Here is a 20,534-nt window from a genome sequence, read left to right on the forward strand (position 1 = left end):
TGGATTTTTATCATATAGATAATGAAAGATATCATTTCGAGTGAATTCTATTGCTACTTCAAATAATTCTTTAATTTTTATGATATTTTTTTCACAAAGATGAACCATTTCTATATTTCCTCCTGCAACTGCATATTTCCCTACATCTGTTAAATTACTACCATTTAACATTAAAAATTTGAAACATTTGATTGATCCATAAAATGCACTATAATTAATTAATGAAGTATTTCCATCATTAACAATTCCTTTCTCATATACATATTGTTTGATATTTTGATTATAATCAAAGTTTGGTTGTGATGCAATTTCTTGGAGCTTTTCCACATCATCATTTTGAATTATAATAGATATATCTGATGGGATTTCTATAAAGTTTCGATTATTATTTGAATATTTTTTGTTAATATATCTTTTTGCTTCTTCAAAGTTTTTCTCCTTAAGAATTTTAAATAAATTCATATCATATCCATGAATAAAAAAATCCATTTTTATTAATCCGGCTTCTTTAAGTTCTGCAAGAAGATAATTTGATTCTCCAGTATATATATTTTTGGTCTTTAAATATTGCTCAAAAATATTAAAAATTTGTGGATTTTTATTTAAAATATGTTCCTCTTTTGTTTCAAGTGCTTTTAAATAATTAATATATATCATTGTATCCTTGATTTGGGACACAAAAGATGAGTAAATGCAATGACATATGATATAATTAAATGATATCGGGGTTGATTGATCAAAGTATTGCATTGTTGTTTGGACTGATGATTCAATATTTTCATTTTCTAGATTAAATATGATTTGGTGAATTGATTGTATATAATTAATTTCAGATTGTTCTTGGTTTGTTCCCATTGTCTGAGGAAAAGTGAAAATTAATTATAATTTAGTCAAAGGGTGCCCCAAAATAACAATTAAAATGTGTGATTAACCTATCAATCGAAAGGATTAATTTTTATTTAAATGCAAAATTTATAATCAGCATAATAAATGTTATGATATAAGTTTTATAAAGAAATATTTGATATTAACCATTCGGATAAAATTTTATTTTTTTCTTTTCAATTATCTTATATTTAATTTTTATTTTGAAATCAACAATTAAAGCATACTTAATAACAATTTCTACAGTTTTGATATCAATTTTTTTTGGTAGACAAGAAATAAAACAAGTTAGAAACTTTTCACCGAAAATTTAACAAACAGCTTTTTGAATTTTTTATGTTCATGTAAACTATATAATACTTTTGAAAATTTTCTGTCACCAAATAAATTGGCTGAGGATCAAGTTTTTGATAGAACGTAAGTGTTAAACAAAAGTTTACGTAACGTGCGTTCAATGCTTTTTTGTAGCTTTCTGTTCCTCTTTTGGAGCAATGCTCGAAGTGAGGAAAGATGTTCGTTTGCAACACCGGGTCCTCTCCAAGATTCAATAATAAAAATCGGTACACCTTCATTATCAATTGCAAGAATTATAGGTTTTCCCACAGTTGACTCGATTGACTTATCAAATTTCAACTCTGATGATCTCATGCCATATTTGTATGGAAAAGCTGGTTTTGCAGTTGTACTTCTTGTACTTTTTGTATTAATGCTTCTATACTACATTATTCTGAATTGTGTATCATGTTGTTGCTGTAGGCCAAAAAACAGCAAAAAGCAAACATGTATGCAAGTTTTCTTTCTTTTAATTTCTGTTGTTTTACTAATTGTTTCTGCAATTTTAACATTTATAGCTGTTGTTTCCATCCTCAAAGGTCTTAACGAGTTTACTTCAGAGCCTACGCACATTTCGAATACCATTGAAACCGTTGCCAATGCCGCAAATTCAATTTCCGACAATAGTTTTAATCTCATAAATTATTCATTAGTACAAATTGACAAAAACTTAAGCACTCTTGTCAACATACTTATTCAAGCATCCACAGTTTCCAATGTGGCATCTGCCGTCAGTGATTATCTTGATACTTATACCAATTATTTCAAGTCAAACTCTCCCACAATTGAGCCAGATTACAAAGCAGTCCGCGGCTACTTCGAAAAAAAGCAAAGTATTTCTGATCTTAATTTTATTGATACAAGTTTAACCGTAACAGCACCAGGCATCAAAGAAATCACACGTAAACTCACTGACAATGCCGGGGACCTTACGAAGATCTCTAAAGAAGCGCAAACGACCATTACTGACAATATTCAATCAGCCCAAAATGAGATATCGAAATATGAAAAAAGTATTTCATCTGAAATAAATGGAATTTATGACATCAATTCGACGTTACAAGGCTATGTGAGCACATTTGTCCACTATATTCATATTGCTAAGCCATATATCTCATTAGTTTCAATTGTTGCCACCATTTTCATTATATTATTTTCGATCATATTTTTCATCTTTTTCTTTTGTAACAATTGTTTTTCACGATGTATAATGGGACGATTTTCATTAATTGGGATATTATTAGATATCTTTATTGTTATACCCGGTGCAATATTTGGGTTATTATTCTTTGTCTTAAATGATAATTGTCAATCATTAGATGTAACATTAGGTAACATTGCAGGTAATGCAACTGGAATTCCAAGTAATAATTTTACTTCAATGTTAGTATGCGAAGTCGAAAGACCAATTTTCGAAATGGGCCTTGAACGATTATTTGATTATCAATCAGTATTAAATGGACTTGATGAAGTTGTCATACAAATGACTGATGCCTTTGACTTAAGTACATTTTCACATACGTTACAACAATTACGTAATTTTAGTGAAGGTAATATTTGGAGTAAAGTTTTCACAAGTAATAACATTATATTTCAACATGAAGAAAACACTGATAAATTACGTATTAAATATAAAGATGATGAAGAAACACTTATACAACTTAATAATTTAGATAAATCGATTGATAAACATGATGAAGACTTAACTAAAACTGGTGAGAAAATGAAAGTTGTAACAAATTATGTCAATGATGTTATAGTTACTATTGATACAACCAAAAATAAAGTTGTTGGAATAGGTAATGAATTAATAGATAAGGCTAAAGTTATTGTCAATGATGGATTTAACTCTATCAAATGTACCGAATTTAAATGTATTTACTCACCAATAAAAAATGGTTTATGCGTACACTTCACTGACGGAATGGCTTATTGGTTAATGGGCGTGATATTCTTCGTAATAGGAGGAATATTAACACCAATCATTGGTTTGTGGAGAAGGAAATCAATGGGAAAGGTGCAGGTGTACAACGAAAATGATGACTACTATGAGGATAAGGAATTCGATAAGTTCGGCAATAATTACTGATTGTTATGTAAGTAAAAATTTTAAATGTTTTCCTTAATAAAATTTAAAATCATTAAAAAAAAATGTTAAAATTGTCATAGTTCGGATGTTCATTTGTGTGTTAAGAGTAATGTAAGCGAAAAAAATGTAACTCTCAAAAAATGAACATTATCCTTAATAAAAACAAGCCAATTTTTTTGATGCTACAGAGGTACATTAATAAATATAATTTTGTGTTTTATTTTTAAAAAATTTGAAATCTCAAATTTATTGATTTTTTTCGAAATTCTTAAAATATTGAAATATTTTTATCATAGTAGAATATTTTGGTTTCTTTTTTATCAAATAATGTTAAAGTTAAAATGTTGAATTTTTTTTTGTGACGAAAAGAAAGAAAAGGAAGCCGTTTATTCCATACATGATTGTACTGGTGCACCCCAAATTCGGCGGCCAAAATCTTTGGTAAATGTTAAATTTTAAAGCAAAGACAATAAATAAAAAAAAGAAAAAAACATTACACGAAGACATTGCATTAGCTGAGGAATCTATTGAGGAACAAGAACAATGTCATCATAAATGGGTGTTTCTAATTGATACTCTTACAAATTCTAAACAAAATGAGCAAGCATTATATGACTCTCTATGCAATATTAATATAGAATTCGATAAAGGACAAATACCAACATATGAATTTATAAATTCATTTGATTCAGATTTGATAACTTTTCTCTTTCAATTAATAATATTGAGAAGTATTCCTGTTAAAGTCAAGTCTATAGGTACTCTATCACGTTTAATTATTCACTATAAAGATTCTGTTCTGATGAAATTTCCACCAGAATATCTTCAAATTTTGCATCAAATCCTATCAAATCCACTGCTTCAAGGAGAAAGCCAATATATATTACTTTCTTATAATACATATCATTTTATATGGATGCTTTCAACCTTTCCCCAAATGCGCGAATTCATTCTTAATTCGCCAATTATTGAACTTTCATTAAATTATCTTAATTATTATTTACTTCGTATGAATGAAATTCAGTCACAAGATGATGTAGATACATTTATAAGAACAATTAAAGATCTTTTGACAATTTATACCAGTTATATACAAATTGGATTCAAAAAAGAAATTTTAAGTCAAAAAAGATTATTAACATTAATAAAACAACTTTATAAACTTAACGATGAAACAATTATAAATATTTCTTCACAAACACTTAAAAGAATTTTTTGGGAAAAGCCAAAAATTATCGAAGAAAAAATATTTAAATATGGAATAATTGATGAAATTTTGGATTCTCTTTATAACTATTGTAATTATCGATCACTTGATATAATAACGGAATTACTTTTATCCGAAATAACTGAATATAAAAGAATATTAATTAGTAAAATTGATTTACCATTCATTATTCAAATGTTATCTAATCCTAATATGGATGATAAAACATTTGAATCATTATTACTACTTTTAACATATTACATTGATGCTTTTGGTGCTTTGCCACCGAATTTTCCTGTTGATCATGTTTTAAATATCATAAAAATGACTTTCGATAATATCGAGAAATCAAATAGCATACATGAGCATTGCGCTTATTTGTTTTTGCATATTTTGGATGGGCTTGATCCTGCACAACTCGGAAATTTGTTCCCAAATCAGTTTTGGGATCTATTTATTGATATTTTGTTGTCTTCGCAAGAGATAACAATTGAAAAGGCAATTCAAACATTCAAATGTTTATTGAAAAAGTGCTCGTTCAATTATAGGGAAACATATTTCTTTGGTAATAGCGTTATTAACTTTTTAGATGAAGTTGGGTTTAATCCAAACTTTGTTGAAACAGTTGATCGTATAAAAGAGAATTATTATAAAGAACAATAATAAAGATATAACATATTTTATTAATTTGAGATAAATATAATTTATATGAATGTTATTAAAAAAAAATTTCATTAAAGAATTGTGGAAATGATAAAATAATAAATAATTTTATTTATATCGTGAATAGCTTCTAATAATTTATACAATTTCTTGAATAAAATTTTGGATATTTCTAAAAACTTCGTCAGGTTCTCGATTTCCATCAATTTTTGCAGCTTTCCCAAGTGAGTTGAAATGATCGAAAACTTGTTCTAATTCCTCATGAAGTGATTGGATCTCAAGTCGAATTTCATCATACTCACTTTTTTCTGCAAATTCAGGGTCTTGCTTTAAGAGGCTTTCAAAAAGAAATTCGGTTGGAACATCAAGAAATATAACAAATGTAATATCACAAACAATTTTTTCAAATTCTTCTGCTTGTTCAATGTTCATAGGAAATCCGCTAATGACGTAAGAGTTTTTGTTTTGAGAAATGATTTCTTCCTTTAATATATTTACATATGTTTCTTCAGATTCTTGATCTTCTGAATCATAATGAAGCAGCTCAGCTGCATCAATGTAGCCCATATTATATTCATTGACAATTTTTTCTGATTGTGTTCTTTTACCACTTCCTGGTTCGCCAATTAAAAAAATAATTGTTTTCCCATCAAATCTTTCTGTTTGTTCATTTATTTCTTTGTTAGCTTCTTCCATTTCTGAGTAATATTCTGGTAGTCCTATTGATGCAGGAATCTCTTCTCTATGAACATATTCTTCACCATCTTTTACGCGTCGTAATATAATTACTTTTTGCTTTGTAGGGATACGGGGTGTTCGTTCAACTGGTGTTTTTTTGCGCACCACTTTTATAACTCTTTTTGGTGGCATTTGTAAAATACGTTATTTTTCTTGTATTTCATTTCAGCAAGAACTTTTTTCTTTTTCTTATTTTCTCTAAAAGAATATTTAAGAATCAACAATTTGAAAGCCTTTATCCAATTTTATTTTACAAATTATGTGTATTTGAAATCACATTTAATAAAACATAGCGTTTATTCCGGTATTACTGCGGGAGATTGTGACGGTGAATGTGGCGGTGACGGTGGTGGCCTATTTGGTCGTTCTATTAAGAAAAATGTACTAAGCATCGATCGATCATATGGTATCAAAGATGACTTTTTTACCATTCTTCTCATCTGTTCATTCTTGGCGTCACTGATATCAATGATTGGCGCAGAGAGTTTTTCGATATCACCTGGTGTTAGTATGTTTGCTGCATCATACCAAGATGGATCAAAAATTTGTTCAAAATCATTGATAAAGAGCTCAAACGCTTTCATGGAGTTACCGCTAGCAATTGTGTCTGTCTGTGGGAAAATTGCTAGTGTAAAACAAACAGATAAATTATAAGAATTCATGTTATTAACCCCGGAGTTATCGGCAATTTTTTTAAGATAATGCATAACATAGGCAAGAGCATTTCGTCGGGTGAGAGGGGAGTGCTCAAGAAGGTTTTTAAGTCGAGAATATATTGTTGGATCTTCAGAAAACAATTGAATAGTAGAATTGACCTCATCAGAGATGTCTTTGCCAATAAGGGGATCGAAACTTGATAAATTTTGTAGGTATTTTTTAAGTGCGCAGGCGATAACATTATTATCCATGTCTTCAAATTGGGTCCAATCCGTAACAGGCGCCCTATCCATGAAAGTGCATATCCTATCAACTTCTGATTTTCGTCCACTTAACCGAAATATCCCTTCTTGTTGATCTGCATTTCTTTCTTCGAGTCTGTTAATCAAGTTTGTAATAATAAATGGAATTTTCCCTTTATAGTTATGTAATGGCATTGAAAAAAAGTGCGGACCAGGGCGAGAGTCGATTATGGACATCTTTCTTTCAGATTTAAATAAACGTTCTCAAAAGCGATTTTAACGTATTCTACAAACCATATTAATAAACGGTTCCTTATTGCCATGGGGTACCTCAAAGTGCCACTTTTTTAAAGCTCAAAATTTGTTGATTTACATAGTAACAAAATACAAAATTATTTAATTGTCTAATATATTTTAAATGTCTTTAAAAAATCAATTCAAAATATTATCAAGGAAAAATTACCTTGAATTTAATGTGGAATATGTGAAGAGATTCGAATCTCTTGGCCACATGTCACTTTTTTTAGTCAAATCTGACTAATGGGATCAAACCAAAGTGGCACTAAAAAGAAATACGCACAAAACCTTCAAATATTACAACACATTAAAAAGGTTATTTTTGATTTGAATGAAGATAACATTAATGAAACAGTTGAATTGTCTTTAAAATATTTTAATGAAGAATTTTCACATTCATCTAATTTTATTATTTGTAGTATTTTATATATGCATTTTAAGACAAAATGTTTACATCATAAAATATATATTAAATATTTACAAGAACTTGAAAAGAAAGAAAATGAAATTTTTAAAAAGAACAACAACGTAATAAAAATGTTTATAAAATATTTATTATATAAAAAAACGCAAGAATCATATTATCTTATAGAAAAAATGATCGAAAATAACTTTTTTGATTTCAGTATTTGTAAAAACATAAAAACTCCATATTTTATTCACCGTATGTCAGATTGTGAAATAAATAGATTAACTAACAAATACTTCGATTCCTCTATAAATGATAATTTAATATTAATGTGGAACAGTATCATTAAAAAATATATCGAATTATCAGAGAATGATTGGGAACTTCATAAGAAATTAATAGAAGAAGGACATAATCCAAATGAAATTGCAAATATAATTCGAAATGATGAAATAGAAAAACTTCAAGAAATATCATCAGAAACAAACTTCGATTTTAATCAAACAATTGAACCATCATTATATGAAAGATGTTCATTTATCAATCAAAAAGATGTTTCATTAATTGATTATGCAGCATTTTTTACTTCTGTTAAATGTTTCAAATATTTACTCATGAATGATTCTAATATAGAAAATACAGGCAAATATGCAGTTGCAGGTGGAAACGAAGAAATCATTCATTTATGTGAACAAAATCAATCAACATTTGAAAATGCATATGAAGCAGCAATTGAATTTCATCGAAATGATCTTTTCCGATATCTTTATGAAAATAATATTGGAAAAATTGATAACTTTGAAGAATTAGGAAAGAAATGTGTTTTATTTCATAATTATGAACTTCTTTCCTTTTTTGTAGAAGAAGGTATGAAAATCAGCGATTCACTTGTCATTCAATCAATAGAAAGTGGTGATTTATTCCTTTTTCAATATTTTTTAACAAAAAATCGAATAAAAATAAATTTAAATTCTATAAAAACGTTTTCAGGTAACAAAGAAATATTGGATTACATTAAAAAAAATGGATATATTGATTCAATTCATGAAAAGGTTTAATATTTTTAAATAATATTTATTAAAATAATTAAAAGATCCTAAAAAATATTTGATGTTTTATCAAAATTTTTAAAGTTCTTTTAAATGCATCCAAAAAAGGCTTTATTGAAATAGTTGAATTTCTTCTTGAGCAAAAAGGAATTAATATTAATTCCAAAGATATTTATTTGTTTTATTTAAAATTCATTTTAATGATTTGATATTTAAAAATAATATTTGGTAATTATTTAAAATACTTGATACATCACTTATATTGGCATCTAAAAAATTTCATATAGATATTGTTAAATTACTTCTTGAACAAGAAGGAATTGATATTAATGCTAAAGATATTTATTTGTTTTATTTAAAATTTATTTTAATAATCTGATATTTCAAAATAATATATGGAAATTATTTAAATTATTTCAAACAGCACTTATTATTGCATATGAAGAAGGTAATACAGAAATAGTTAAATTACTTCTTGAACAAAAAGGAATTGATATCAATGTGAAAAATATTTATTTGTTTTATTTAAAATTTATTTTAATAATTTAAAATTTCAAAATAATATTTGGAAAATGTTTAAAATATTTACTACAGCTCTTATATTTGCATCTGAAGAAGGTAATACAGATATAGTTAAATTACTTCTTGAACAAAAAGGAATTGTTATTAATGCTAAAGATATTTATTTATTCTATTTAAAATTTATTTTTATAATTTTTTCTTATTTCAAAATAATATTCGGTAATTATTTAAATTATTTAAAACAGCACTTATGTATGCATCTTCAAAAAGTAATACAGAAATAGTTAAATTACTTCTTGAACAAAAAGGAATTGATATTAATGCTAAAGATATTTATTTGTTTTATTTAATATTAATTTTAATAATTTTATATTTCAAAATAATATTTAACAATTATCAAATTTTTTTAATACAGCACTTATTTGTGCATCTATAAATGGTAATATAGGAATAGTTAAATTACTTCTTGAACAAAAAGGAATTGATATCAATGCTAAAAATATATATATTTCTTATTTTCAATTTATTTTACTAATTTGAGATTTCAAAATAATATTCGGAAATTGTTTAAATTATTTAAAACAGCACTTATGTATGCATCTTCAAAAAGTAATACAGAAATAGTTAAAATACTTCTTGAACAAGAAGGAATTGATATTAATGCAAAGGATATTTATTCATTTTATTCAATATTTTTTTTCATAAATTAATATATCAAAATAATATTTAACAATTATCAAATTTTTTTAATACAGCACTTATTTGTGCATCTATAAATGGTAATATAGGAATAGTTAAATTACTTCTTGAACAAAAAGGAATTGATATCAATGCTAAAAATATATATATTTCTTATTTTCAATTTATTTTACTAATTTGATATTTTTAAATAATATTTAAAAATAATTTTTATTTTTTAATACAGCACTTATAATTGCATCTAAAAATGGTAATATAGGAATAGTTAAATTACTTCTTGAACAAAAAGGAATTGATATCAATAATAAAGATATTTATTTTTTTTGTTTTATAATTGTTTTAATATTTTAAAATATTAAAATAATATTTGGAAATTTTTCAAATTATTTTGGACAGCATTTATGTTGGCATCTGAAAAAGGCTGTACAGAAATCATTAAGTTACTTCTTAAACAAAAAGGAATTGATATTAATGATAAAAATATTTATAAGTTTTATATAATATTTATTTTAATAATTTATAATTTCAAAATAATATATGGAAATTATTAAAATTATTTGATACAATACTTAATATTGCATCTAGAAATGGTCATACTGAAATAGTTAAATTACTTCTTGAACAAAAAGGAATTGATATTAATAATAAAGATATTTATATGTTTTATTTAATATTTTTTAAATATATTCGGAAATTCAAATTAATATTTGATAATCATTTTAAATATTTAATACAGCACTGATTGAAGCATCGTGGAATTGTCAAACAGATGTAATTAAATTACTTCTTGAACAAGAAGGAATTGATATCAATGCTAAAAATATTTATTTTTCTTATATAAAATTTATTTTAATAATTTTTAATTTCAAAATAATATTTGGAAATTATTTAAATTATATAAAACAGCACTTATTAATGCATCTGAAAAAGGCTGTACAGAAATAGTTAAATTACTTCTTGCACAAAAAGGAATTGATATCAATGTGAAAAATATTTATTTGTTTTATATAAAATTTATTTTAATAATTTAATATTTCAAAATAATATTTGGAAATTATTCAAAACATTTAAGACAGCACTTATGAGAGCATCTGAAAATGGTTATACAGAAATTGTTAATTTACTTCTTAAACATGAAGAAAATAATATTAATTAATTTCGAAGTTTATTGTTTCTTCTCTATGTATATAATTAATATATTATATAGCCAATGAAGTATTTTATTTAATAATACATCAATGCTCTGAATAAAATCATTTGATAACATTTCTTTTTTGTATAAATGAAGATGATTAATTTACATAAAGAATTTTTATTAGTCAATCCAAACATAAATTTATAAAAATCGTATATAACAAATTTATTCATGCATATATTATATAATTAATTCGAAGAAGATTTATCATTCTTTTTCCTAATTACAAAAACATAAATCAAAACACAAGCAATAGCGATTGCAGCAACAACTGCGATTACAATTCCCGCAATTTCACCATCACTTAAACCTTTTTTATCAATTGATGGCTGATTTTCCATATTAAAATCAAGTTCAACACATGCAGCTCTATATGCGTCATCATCTTCAACATCATTTAGACGAAGTGTAATATTATTATTCAATATATTCACCTCCAAATTATTTGCTGTAAATAATAACTTCGCTTCACTTAAAGGAACTTTATCATTTACATTAATTTCCATTTTTCCTTTTCCTGCTATCAATGCCCAAATAAAACATTTCTCATTTTCCTTATTACAAAACATACTGACAGTTGATAATTTGGAGATTTCGAAAGGTACAGTTTCGACAACAAAATTAAGTCTTCCAAGTCGATTAGCTCTATAATATGTATGATCTAAAGTATAATTTAAAACAGTTCCCCATCTTTTATAATCATCTCTTTTAGCTTCAAGATCAGTTTCACTTTCCCAAAAATGTTTTTCTCCAGGAATATCAGTAAAATATGAAGGGAATATTCCAAGTGAAGCACAAATAGAAAAATATTTTTCTGTTCTCGTATATGCACGTGAATTATCTGTATTTTCAAGTACACTTAAGGCACGTGAACCCATACAATATCTTAAAGTGAAGAAATTATGTGCTTGATGATCACCCCAATTTTCAAACACATCTGTTTCGAATCCTCCCATTTGTATATATTTTATATATTGAGGATATAATGTATTAGTATTTGACATGAAATAATTTTTACCATAAGTTGATAAGTTTTGATCAGCTTTTGTTAATGCCCAAAATAAACCAACTATTGAAGGTAAATATTTATTTTTCTTTTTATCATTTAATAAAAAAGGTACATATAAAAAAGGATCTTCATTTTCAACTTGATATGAATCATAATCAATATTAAATGAATCTAATCCAAGTCCATTAATTGTATCATCTTTAATAATAGTATCTAAAACTTGATCGAAATAATAATGATATGTAAATTCTTCCATACGTAAATTCCCAAATATTCCATCATTCCAAGTTTCCTTTTCATTTCTTAATGAAACAAATGATCCATTTGAATATCGTGGAGTATAATGAAGTGCTAAATAACATTTTTCACGTCCTTCATTCGTTTCATCATTCAAACATTCTTCTAATTTTTGCTTAGTAATTTCAGGCGTATTTCCTATGCTCATATTAGATATATGATAACATGATGGTTCAACATATCCAAACATTGGATAATTTTTATATTTTACATATGTGCCCCAAAAGAATTTAACAAAATAATTCGTGTCAAGATCATCTCGATTATTATCAAAATAAAATGATACCCAACAACCAACACCAAATTCTTGATGATGATAAATATGAGGAAACTTATCATGCCATTTCTCTAATGCATCTAAATATGATGTTGTCTCTACTTCAAGCACATAAAAACTGATGGAGAAATCTCTTCGAGCTGTTAAATTTAGGAAAAAGTTAGCTGTATTATCTATTACAAAATCCCATGGAATGAAGAAATTTGTAAATTCAATATCAACGCCAACAATATGCGTCGAGTTTGCAATGATTGGCAGACGTGGAAGTTGAAATTCATATTTTATGGAATTTGGCGGAAGTGGAAATGGATTTTCTAAAAAAAGAGTCGAAAGTTGATATTCATCTCCTTCTTTAATATTAACAACAACCTTTCCTTCACTTTCTTCGATATAGTCAGCACGTTCATAAATATAACTTCGAAGCATTAGTTCAGGAAGTGAAAAAATTACTGATTCTGTGCCAAGATTTTGTAAAAATATTGTCAGACGACCAATATTGTAAGGCTTCCCTGGTAACGTAAATTCTTCTTCATGACCTAAAACTGTTAGTAATGCATATTGAGGATCAGTTGACAAAGGTGACTCGAAATTATAAATGTCAACATAACATAAAACTTCGGATGGATAATCATTTTGTGTTGTAGCTGGACAATTATTTACAAAATATTGATAAGAAAGGTTTGGATAATCTTGTAAATTTGTTGTATATCTGATCGATTTGGAAGCTGATAATCCAGGAGGTACTCTAACTTGTGTAGCCGAAATTATTTCAACTGTTTCTGTATATTCCCATTCTCCACTTGTAAAATTTGGTATTGGAATTAAGAATTCATCTTTGTCAGGATTATTTATTGAGCGCTTAACAGCTTTGTATGTGTTCCTATTTTCGCAAAATATAAAATTAAATAATAAAAACAATTTCATACCAAGATAACCTGAAGAACTGGCAGATGACTTTATTTAGAACTTGCACGATTTCTATTGAAAAAATTCAAAGTCATTCAGTCAATTTTTTTTCCACAATAATCAAACCGTTACCAACAGTTAAAATATTAAAAATAAAATCAGGAGTTTTTATTCTTTATTATACAATCGATTTAAGTTATATTGTAATATTTCAGGTATCACCGGGAAAAACATTTTCACAAAATTCGAAAAGCTCATATTCTTCAATGGATGATCCAAATAAAATGGGTCACCTATGAAGAAAGAATTAATTGGGTTATCATCATTATTTTCTTCTTTCAACAACAAAAACTCATCGAAATTATCTATTTTTATATCATCACCCAAATATGGAGAAATCATTAAATTTAAATATACAATTGCTATTTCACTTAACATTTTTTCATCATCATCGAAATTAACTTTAATTGAACCCAAAGACATCATTGCAGCTAATAAAATTTTTTGTTCGAAAAAGTTCATATCGCCAATTATATTACTCACATTACCAATATGATTTAAAACGTTATTAAAACCTATTCCTGATTCCTCGATAAGACTTATTGCCTTTTCTTTATTTAATAAAATCAATGAAGATATTGTCACGACAAAATTAACTGCATAAGATATCGATTCATAAAATCGGATTCTTGAATAAAGTGAATTTAATAGATTTACAATTCCTTCATTACAATTAAGTACGAAATGAATTACAACAGTTGTCATATAATTAAACAAGGAACTATCAATACTTACATCACTTAAACATAAAATATACCATTTTAATAATGGTATTCTTGATTCGATTATATTTCTTGTAAAATAAGCAACAAGATTAAAAACAGATTTTGAAGTTTCTCTAAATAATGGATATACGTTTATTATATTATAAAAAGATTTAAATATTTGATTTGTTTCTTCAATTAATATCGGTGGTTCATTACCAATTAGAATACCTTCCAACAAATCAAATCCACTTTCACATAACTCAAGAGAATTTAAAAACATTGAAATAAATGGAAAACAAATTTGTTGTATTATTATAATTGCTTGAGGAATTTTAATAAATAATGTAATTAACTCAATTATTACAATTCTAATTGAAGGATAACCATAAAATGTTGGAATTATATTTAAGAAAAATTGTATTATTTCAGGATATACATTAATAAATTCTAAAGGATTATGAGCTATTAAATGTTCTAAAATATTAATAAAATATTGAAGAGAATCAGTCTCAAACATTGTTATCATGGAGCATAACTTATTAAATGTTGGTAAAAGATATTTATCATATTTATCAGATTTAGTATCAGTTATAACATCAGCTACAAAAATAGGTAATATGAAATTATCGGAATTTAATGATCCTTCAATTAAATCAATATCGATTTCTTTATTAAGTATTGATGTGCAAGTCATATATCGACCAATAATTATAGGATCCGGAAAAGTTAATGGAAAATATAAATCATAAATATGATCTTTCGGTAATATATTGGATATAATATTAAATGCAACTTCTTGATGTTTCGGTGATAAATTTACAATCGAACAACAAAAGTTTATTGTTTCATCAACTAAATAATAATTTTTTTGTAAAATTTTTAAACAAATTTTTTGTGGTAAATGATCACTGTCATCATCATCGCAATATTCATCATCAACAAAATTATCATTGATAAATAATTCGATATTATTTTTCCATGAAATAATTTGCTGATTTGTTAAAATACAATTTAATACTAATATCCTTGCTAATTCGGAAACATCAAATTCTTTAAATCCAATATCAAGCAAATGTTCAACACGTAATGCTAATTTACTAATAAAATTAAATAGTAAATCTATTTCTGGAAATGAATCATTTAATAAATGTTCACATGTTTGTGAAAGATAAAAAATACAAATACGATAGCTATCGGCCTTGGAAACAGTTTTGTAACAAAAGCGGAAAAATTTGGTTAAAAATAAAATATTTTCCGGTGTAACTGGTTGAGTAAAGATATTTTGAAATGGGATGGAATTACTGAATATTTCTACAAGATTTTCTTCAATTTTGGGAAAACAATGATTCATACAAATTGCTGCATCAACTTTAATATTATATGGTAATGGTGAGTTGATGATTGATATAAGGTACTGAATCATTGATATCGTGAGAATTCCTTTTTTTTGAGTATCATAAAATGATGTGATTATGATTAAAATGGATTGTATATATTCTTGTGGTAGCTGAAATATGTTTTGAATTTCTTCTTCTTTGGTCAGAAATTTCCCAATTAATTTGGCACTATAGAATCTAAATTGTTCTAAATTAGATGATAGCATTGGAATTAATCTAGGTATTATATCAGAAAATGGAACAACATCAAATCGGTCATAAATAATTAATGTCAATAATTTAAAATTAGGTGGCGTATCTGAATCATATATGAAATCTATTAAAAAGCGACCAAAATTTTCATTTTTTGCATTGCCTTTAATTACTTCCTCTGATTGACAAATTGCATTCTGGTCTGATAAAGTAAATGCTGTTAATAATTGATGAAAAGCATCTTTCATATATTCTAAACGTCTTCCATTAGCTAAAAAATTTTTTTTGGAAAAGAATTTCTTTCTATAGGTGCACAATGCATTTAGCCAAATGTGTTTGTAACATAACACTGAGAATAGTTAACTATTAATATGAAAAAAAAATTTAAGATTTAATTGCATAAATAATCTTAAAAAAAATTACTTTTTCGAATTACTTAATGATTTTACTAAGTTGGTTTTGAAGACGATCAAATCCTGAGCTAAGAGCGTCAATCATATCTTTTGCTAATTTCATTGAAACACTTCGCAAAGGAGGAAGTAATTGTTTTCCTTCTGATTCTGGCTGGATTCTCAAAGTTATTGATGCTATTGGACGTGCGATTCTACCAAGTGATTCTGTAGCAATTTGTGTTTCAATTGTCCAATCATGATAAACAACACGCGAAAGTGATGGAACATGTTTCTCACAAAAGCTTATGAATTTTTCTTTGTTTTCAAATGCTGTATCAGCAAGAATTTGTTTTGTTTTTCCATCAATTTGAATTTTGTAATCCTTAAAAATTTCGTCTGAAGTCTGAGGATTGTTATTGATTGTGTAATCTAATGCTGGACAGATTAATTCAATTAATTGGTATGCTTCATATTGTTTCAAAGAATAAGTTTGAGATAACTTAGCAGGAAGATCTGGCATATCTCCTACACGCCAAGCTAAGGTCTGAAGAAGTAAATCTTTCATTTGCTTTCCATCAAGAGATTTGAGCGTTTCCATTAGGTTTCAATAAACCGTTACGATAACAGTTAAAAACGACACTTTTTATTTTTTGGCCAGTAGCTATTCATGGGAGAAAAAGACAACCAAAAACAACCAAAAAAAGAATCACCAATTTCTTTAGTAACTCGCCTCATAACTAAAAAAGGACCATGGGAAAAGAAAAATCTTAGTCTTGCTATTTATTGGACAAAACTCATATTAAGCATCATTGTTGGTTTGATTGTTGGAATAATTCGTATCCAAGGGGCAATTGGCAATTTGATTTATATTGCTGTTCCGGTTGTTATGCAATTCTATGTTTCAGGTGCTTTAAATGTTGATGTAGATAGAATTTTTGGAAATGGAAATGGAGTTATATTTGAAGGCATGCTTCCATGTTACTTTGCATTTGTTTTGACGTGGACAATAACCAATACATTATTTTCTTCACAATAAAAATATTTTTCATCATATTATTTTACTTTAAGAATCAATTATTTTAATTTCATGACGTTATTTCTTATTACAAATGCGATAATAAGTTTTACTCTGAAAACAATTTAATGATAGATTCACTAACAATGAAAAAAAGAAAAATTATAATACATACAAAGTTTTATTATATTCCGCATTATTAAAACAGTTTTATATTATATATTTATTTGTAGGTTATATATTAATTAGTATACAAAGTATTATTTGTCGTTTCATCGTCCTTTAACGGTTCCCCGATAACGGCTTCCTCATTCAATCCGACATTGAATTGAGCATCGGTTACTTCAATATTTGACTTTAGTTTCTTAATTAATATTATAGCAACAACAACAACCACAACAAGTACAATAACAACTGATACAACAATTATAACAATCAAACCAAAGTTTGACTTATTTTCTTTTGTTTTCATTATGTTACAAGCTATTAATTCACCACGACTTATGTTTAATGTACCGAATTTTGTACCTTTATATTGCTCATTTACATTCACTGAAGCAATTACATTAGTAAAAACATTTCTTCCGAATTTAGGTTCGATTAAACCATTATAATATATACATATAAGTTCATTACAATCATTAAATGCATAATCGTCAATTATCGAAACATTTCCATTCAATAAAATGGATTTAAGATTTGAACATTTCGAAAATGCATATGCGCCAATTACAGATGTAGCTTCAGGAATTATAATGCTTCTTAAGTTTATGCAGCCATAAAATGCTTCTTTATCAATTGTTTCAAGAGAATTAGAAAATGTAATATTTTCTAAGTTTGAACATTGATAAAATGCTCTTTCATTAAACATTGTAATAGAATCTGTCATTTTAATATCTTTAAGCTTCGAATAAGCAAATACATTATTACTAATCTTAACAATTGTTGAAGGGAATTCATAATTATCATTAGTTTTTCCTGATGGATAACATATAATAGTCGATGTATTCTTATTGTAAAGAATTCCATCATCATTATAATTGGAATAATGTGTGTTATCTGATGAAACTTTTAATGATTGTAATGATTCACATAATGCAAATACTGATTCTCCGATTGAATTAATGTTCTTTCCGATTGTAATTGTTGTAAGTTTAGAACAATTATAAAATGCCATATCTTCAATTGTTGTTAATGTATTTGGAAATGTGAAATTAGATAATTTAATACAACTATTAAAAGCAGATTTCCCAATTTTTGTTATATCATTACCAATAATTATTGTAACTAAATTAGAACAATAATAAAATGTGTTGGAATTAATTACATTAACTAAATTTGGAAGTTTGACTTTCTTTAAGTTATGACAATGTTGAAATACAGATTCATAAATTGTTTCAACATTTTCACCAATTTCAATGTTTTCTAAATTATAACAATATGCAAATGCATATTTATAGATACTGGTTACAGAATTTGGAATTATTACATTTGTTAAACTTGAACATTCATAAAATGCATAATTACCAATTGTTGTTACTTTGGCACCAATCGTTATTGTCTTTAAGTTCGAGCAATATTCAAATGTCATGCTTTCAATTGATGTAACTAAAGATGGAATTTCGAAACTTGTTAATTTATGGCATTTATAGAACGCTTTTTGTCCTAATTTATTTAAGTTTTCATTAATTGTAATTGCTTCTAATCCAGAACAATAACCAAATGCAATTTCTCCAATTTCAGTAACTGATTTTGGAATTGTAATTTCTTTCAAATTAATACATCGAGAAAATGATTCGTTTCCAATTATTTTTAGATTTTCGCCTAATTCAAGTTGTGATAATACAAAACAACTATCAAATGCATTATGTCCAATTTCAAGAACATTTTTGCCTATTATAACTGTCGTTAATCTGGTGCATTCAAAGAATGAATTGTCGCCAATATATGTGACTGAATCTGGAATTTTGATGCTGGTAAGTTTTTCACAGGAGAAAAATGAATATCTACTGATGGTGACTACACTTGTTCCAATGTTAGCTTCATTTAAATTGGTACAAAGAGAAAAAGTGCCGCTTCCAAGTGATTTGACTGAATTTGGAATAATGACTTTTGCGAGTTTATAGCATTCGCAAAATACGCTTTTTGGTAACTCTTTGACATTTTCTCCAATTACAACTGACTTAAGATTTGAACATCTAAGAAAAGATCTTAATCCAATTGTAGTAACTGAGTTAGGAATTGTAATGTTTGCTAAGTTTCGGCACTCACAAAAAGAGTAATTGTCAATTGTTACGATATTATTTCCAAGAGTAACAGATATTAAATTAGAGCAAGATTCAAATGATCGTTCGCCGATGTAAGTAACAGAATTACCAATTTTTACATCACTTAAAAGTTTCCAATTGTAAAAAGCTTTAGAATCAATTGAAAAGACTCCTTCAGATATAATTAGATATTTGATTTTATCTTTAAAACCATAATAGGTGTCTTGAAGAACCTTTGGTTGATTGGCTATATTCAAAGTGTCTGTGTCGCATTTAGTTGCTAAGATAAACAAAGCAACAAACATTGATTTGGTAGATAACGAATTGAATAGGATGTCACAAAAATTGAATGCGAGGTGGCTTGGCCGACAATTTATTCATTCGAACGGTTCACATGCACTCTGGCACAAAATTTTTCTGAAAAAAACCGCTGATAGAGAAAACAGGTGAAATAAACTATTCAATCAAAATCCTGATTTTAAAGCGGAATTCTGTAAAATTGCAACTGTTTCAGTTCGAACTGATTGGAATTTTGGTTTCAAGTGTGGGTTAATTATGAGATATCATTAAAATGAAAATACAATGTTTGAAACGATTTCGTTTTTCGCAATGCATTGCTATTGCACGATCTAAATTACATTTTTGAAAAAAATGACAAGAAGTAATAAGATCAATATATTAGAAAAGAGTTTAAGTATTTATTTCAACGATTTAATTCGAATCGTATAAAATTATCAGTAGTGTTGATTCCATTATCACAATGAAATTTCGAAGACTTGTAATTTACTGTCCGAATAATATTGGAATTACTTATGACACCGAAGCCATTTCATTTAATACTTATTCATAGTTCAGTTTCGTCAAGCTTGAACGAAAAATTGTTCGAACAACCTGTTTCCAAAAATCAAATCAACGTTACACTTTTGAACAAATTTCGAAAAAGTTCGTGTGTAAAACGTTAAATAGTTATAACGGGCGCCATTATTAACGTTTGTTCATCAAACGTACGTTAAGCGTTCTAAATGAGCTC

The 20,534-nt window shown here is 26.6% G+C and overlaps 6 protein-coding genes across 6 annotated transcripts; 2 read left to right on the forward strand and 4 right to left on the reverse strand.

Moving 5' to 3' along the window:
• Positions 1-1,669: 1,669 nt before the first annotated feature.
• GO595_007548 (uncharacterized protein) lies at positions 1,670-3,307 on the forward strand (the record flags this gene model as incomplete). Its single annotated transcript, XM_067921024.1, has 1 exon — positions 1,670-3,307. The coding sequence occupies one exon, from the start codon at positions 1,670-1,672 to the stop codon at positions 3,305-3,307; it is 1,638 nt and encodes a 545-aa protein (XP_067772265.1).
• Positions 3,308-5,315: 2,008 nt separating this feature from the next.
• On the reverse strand, positions 5,316-6,047 carry GO595_007549 (Adenylate kinase family protein; the record flags this gene model as incomplete). The annotated part of the gene is made up of 1 exon (XM_067921025.1): positions 5,316-6,047. One exon carries the CDS (start codon positions 6,045-6,047, stop codon positions 5,316-5,318), a length of 732 nt encoding a protein of 243 aa, XP_067772266.1.
• Positions 6,048-6,211: 164 nt separating this feature from the next.
• GO595_007550 (RhoGAP domain containing protein) lies at positions 6,212-7,051 on the reverse strand (the record flags this gene model as incomplete). The annotated part of the gene is made up of 1 exon (XM_067921026.1): positions 6,212-7,051. One exon carries the CDS (start codon positions 7,049-7,051, stop codon positions 6,212-6,214), a length of 840 nt encoding a protein of 279 aa, XP_067772267.1.
• Positions 7,052-11,173: 4,122 nt separating this feature from the next.
• Positions 11,174-13,492, reverse strand: GO595_007551 (uncharacterized protein; the record flags this gene model as incomplete). The annotated part of the gene is made up of 1 exon (XM_067921028.1): positions 11,174-13,492. One exon carries the CDS (start codon positions 13,490-13,492, stop codon positions 11,174-11,176), a length of 2,319 nt encoding a protein of 772 aa, XP_067772268.1.
• Positions 13,493-16,262: 2,770 nt separating this feature from the next.
• Positions 16,263-16,820, reverse strand: GO595_007552 (COMM domain-containing protein 9; the record flags this gene model as incomplete). Its single annotated transcript, XM_067921029.1, has 1 exon — positions 16,263-16,820. One exon carries the CDS (start codon positions 16,818-16,820, stop codon positions 16,263-16,265), a length of 558 nt encoding a protein of 185 aa, XP_067772269.1.
• A 69-nt stretch (positions 16,821-16,889) lies between these two features.
• GO595_007553 (uncharacterized protein) lies at positions 16,890-17,258 on the forward strand (the record flags this gene model as incomplete). The annotated part of the gene is made up of 1 exon (XM_067921030.1): positions 16,890-17,258. One exon carries the CDS (start codon positions 16,890-16,892, stop codon positions 17,256-17,258), a length of 369 nt encoding a protein of 122 aa, XP_067772270.1.
• Positions 17,259-20,534: the final 3,276 nt, after the last annotated feature.

The sequence above is a fragment of the Histomonas meleagridis genome, assembly GCF_020186115.1.
Source record: "Histomonas meleagridis strain 2922-C6/04-10x chromosome Unknown contig_54, whole genome shotgun sequence".
NCBI classification, from domain to species: domain Eukaryota; phylum Parabasalia; order Tritrichomonadida; family Dientamoebidae; genus Histomonas; species Histomonas meleagridis.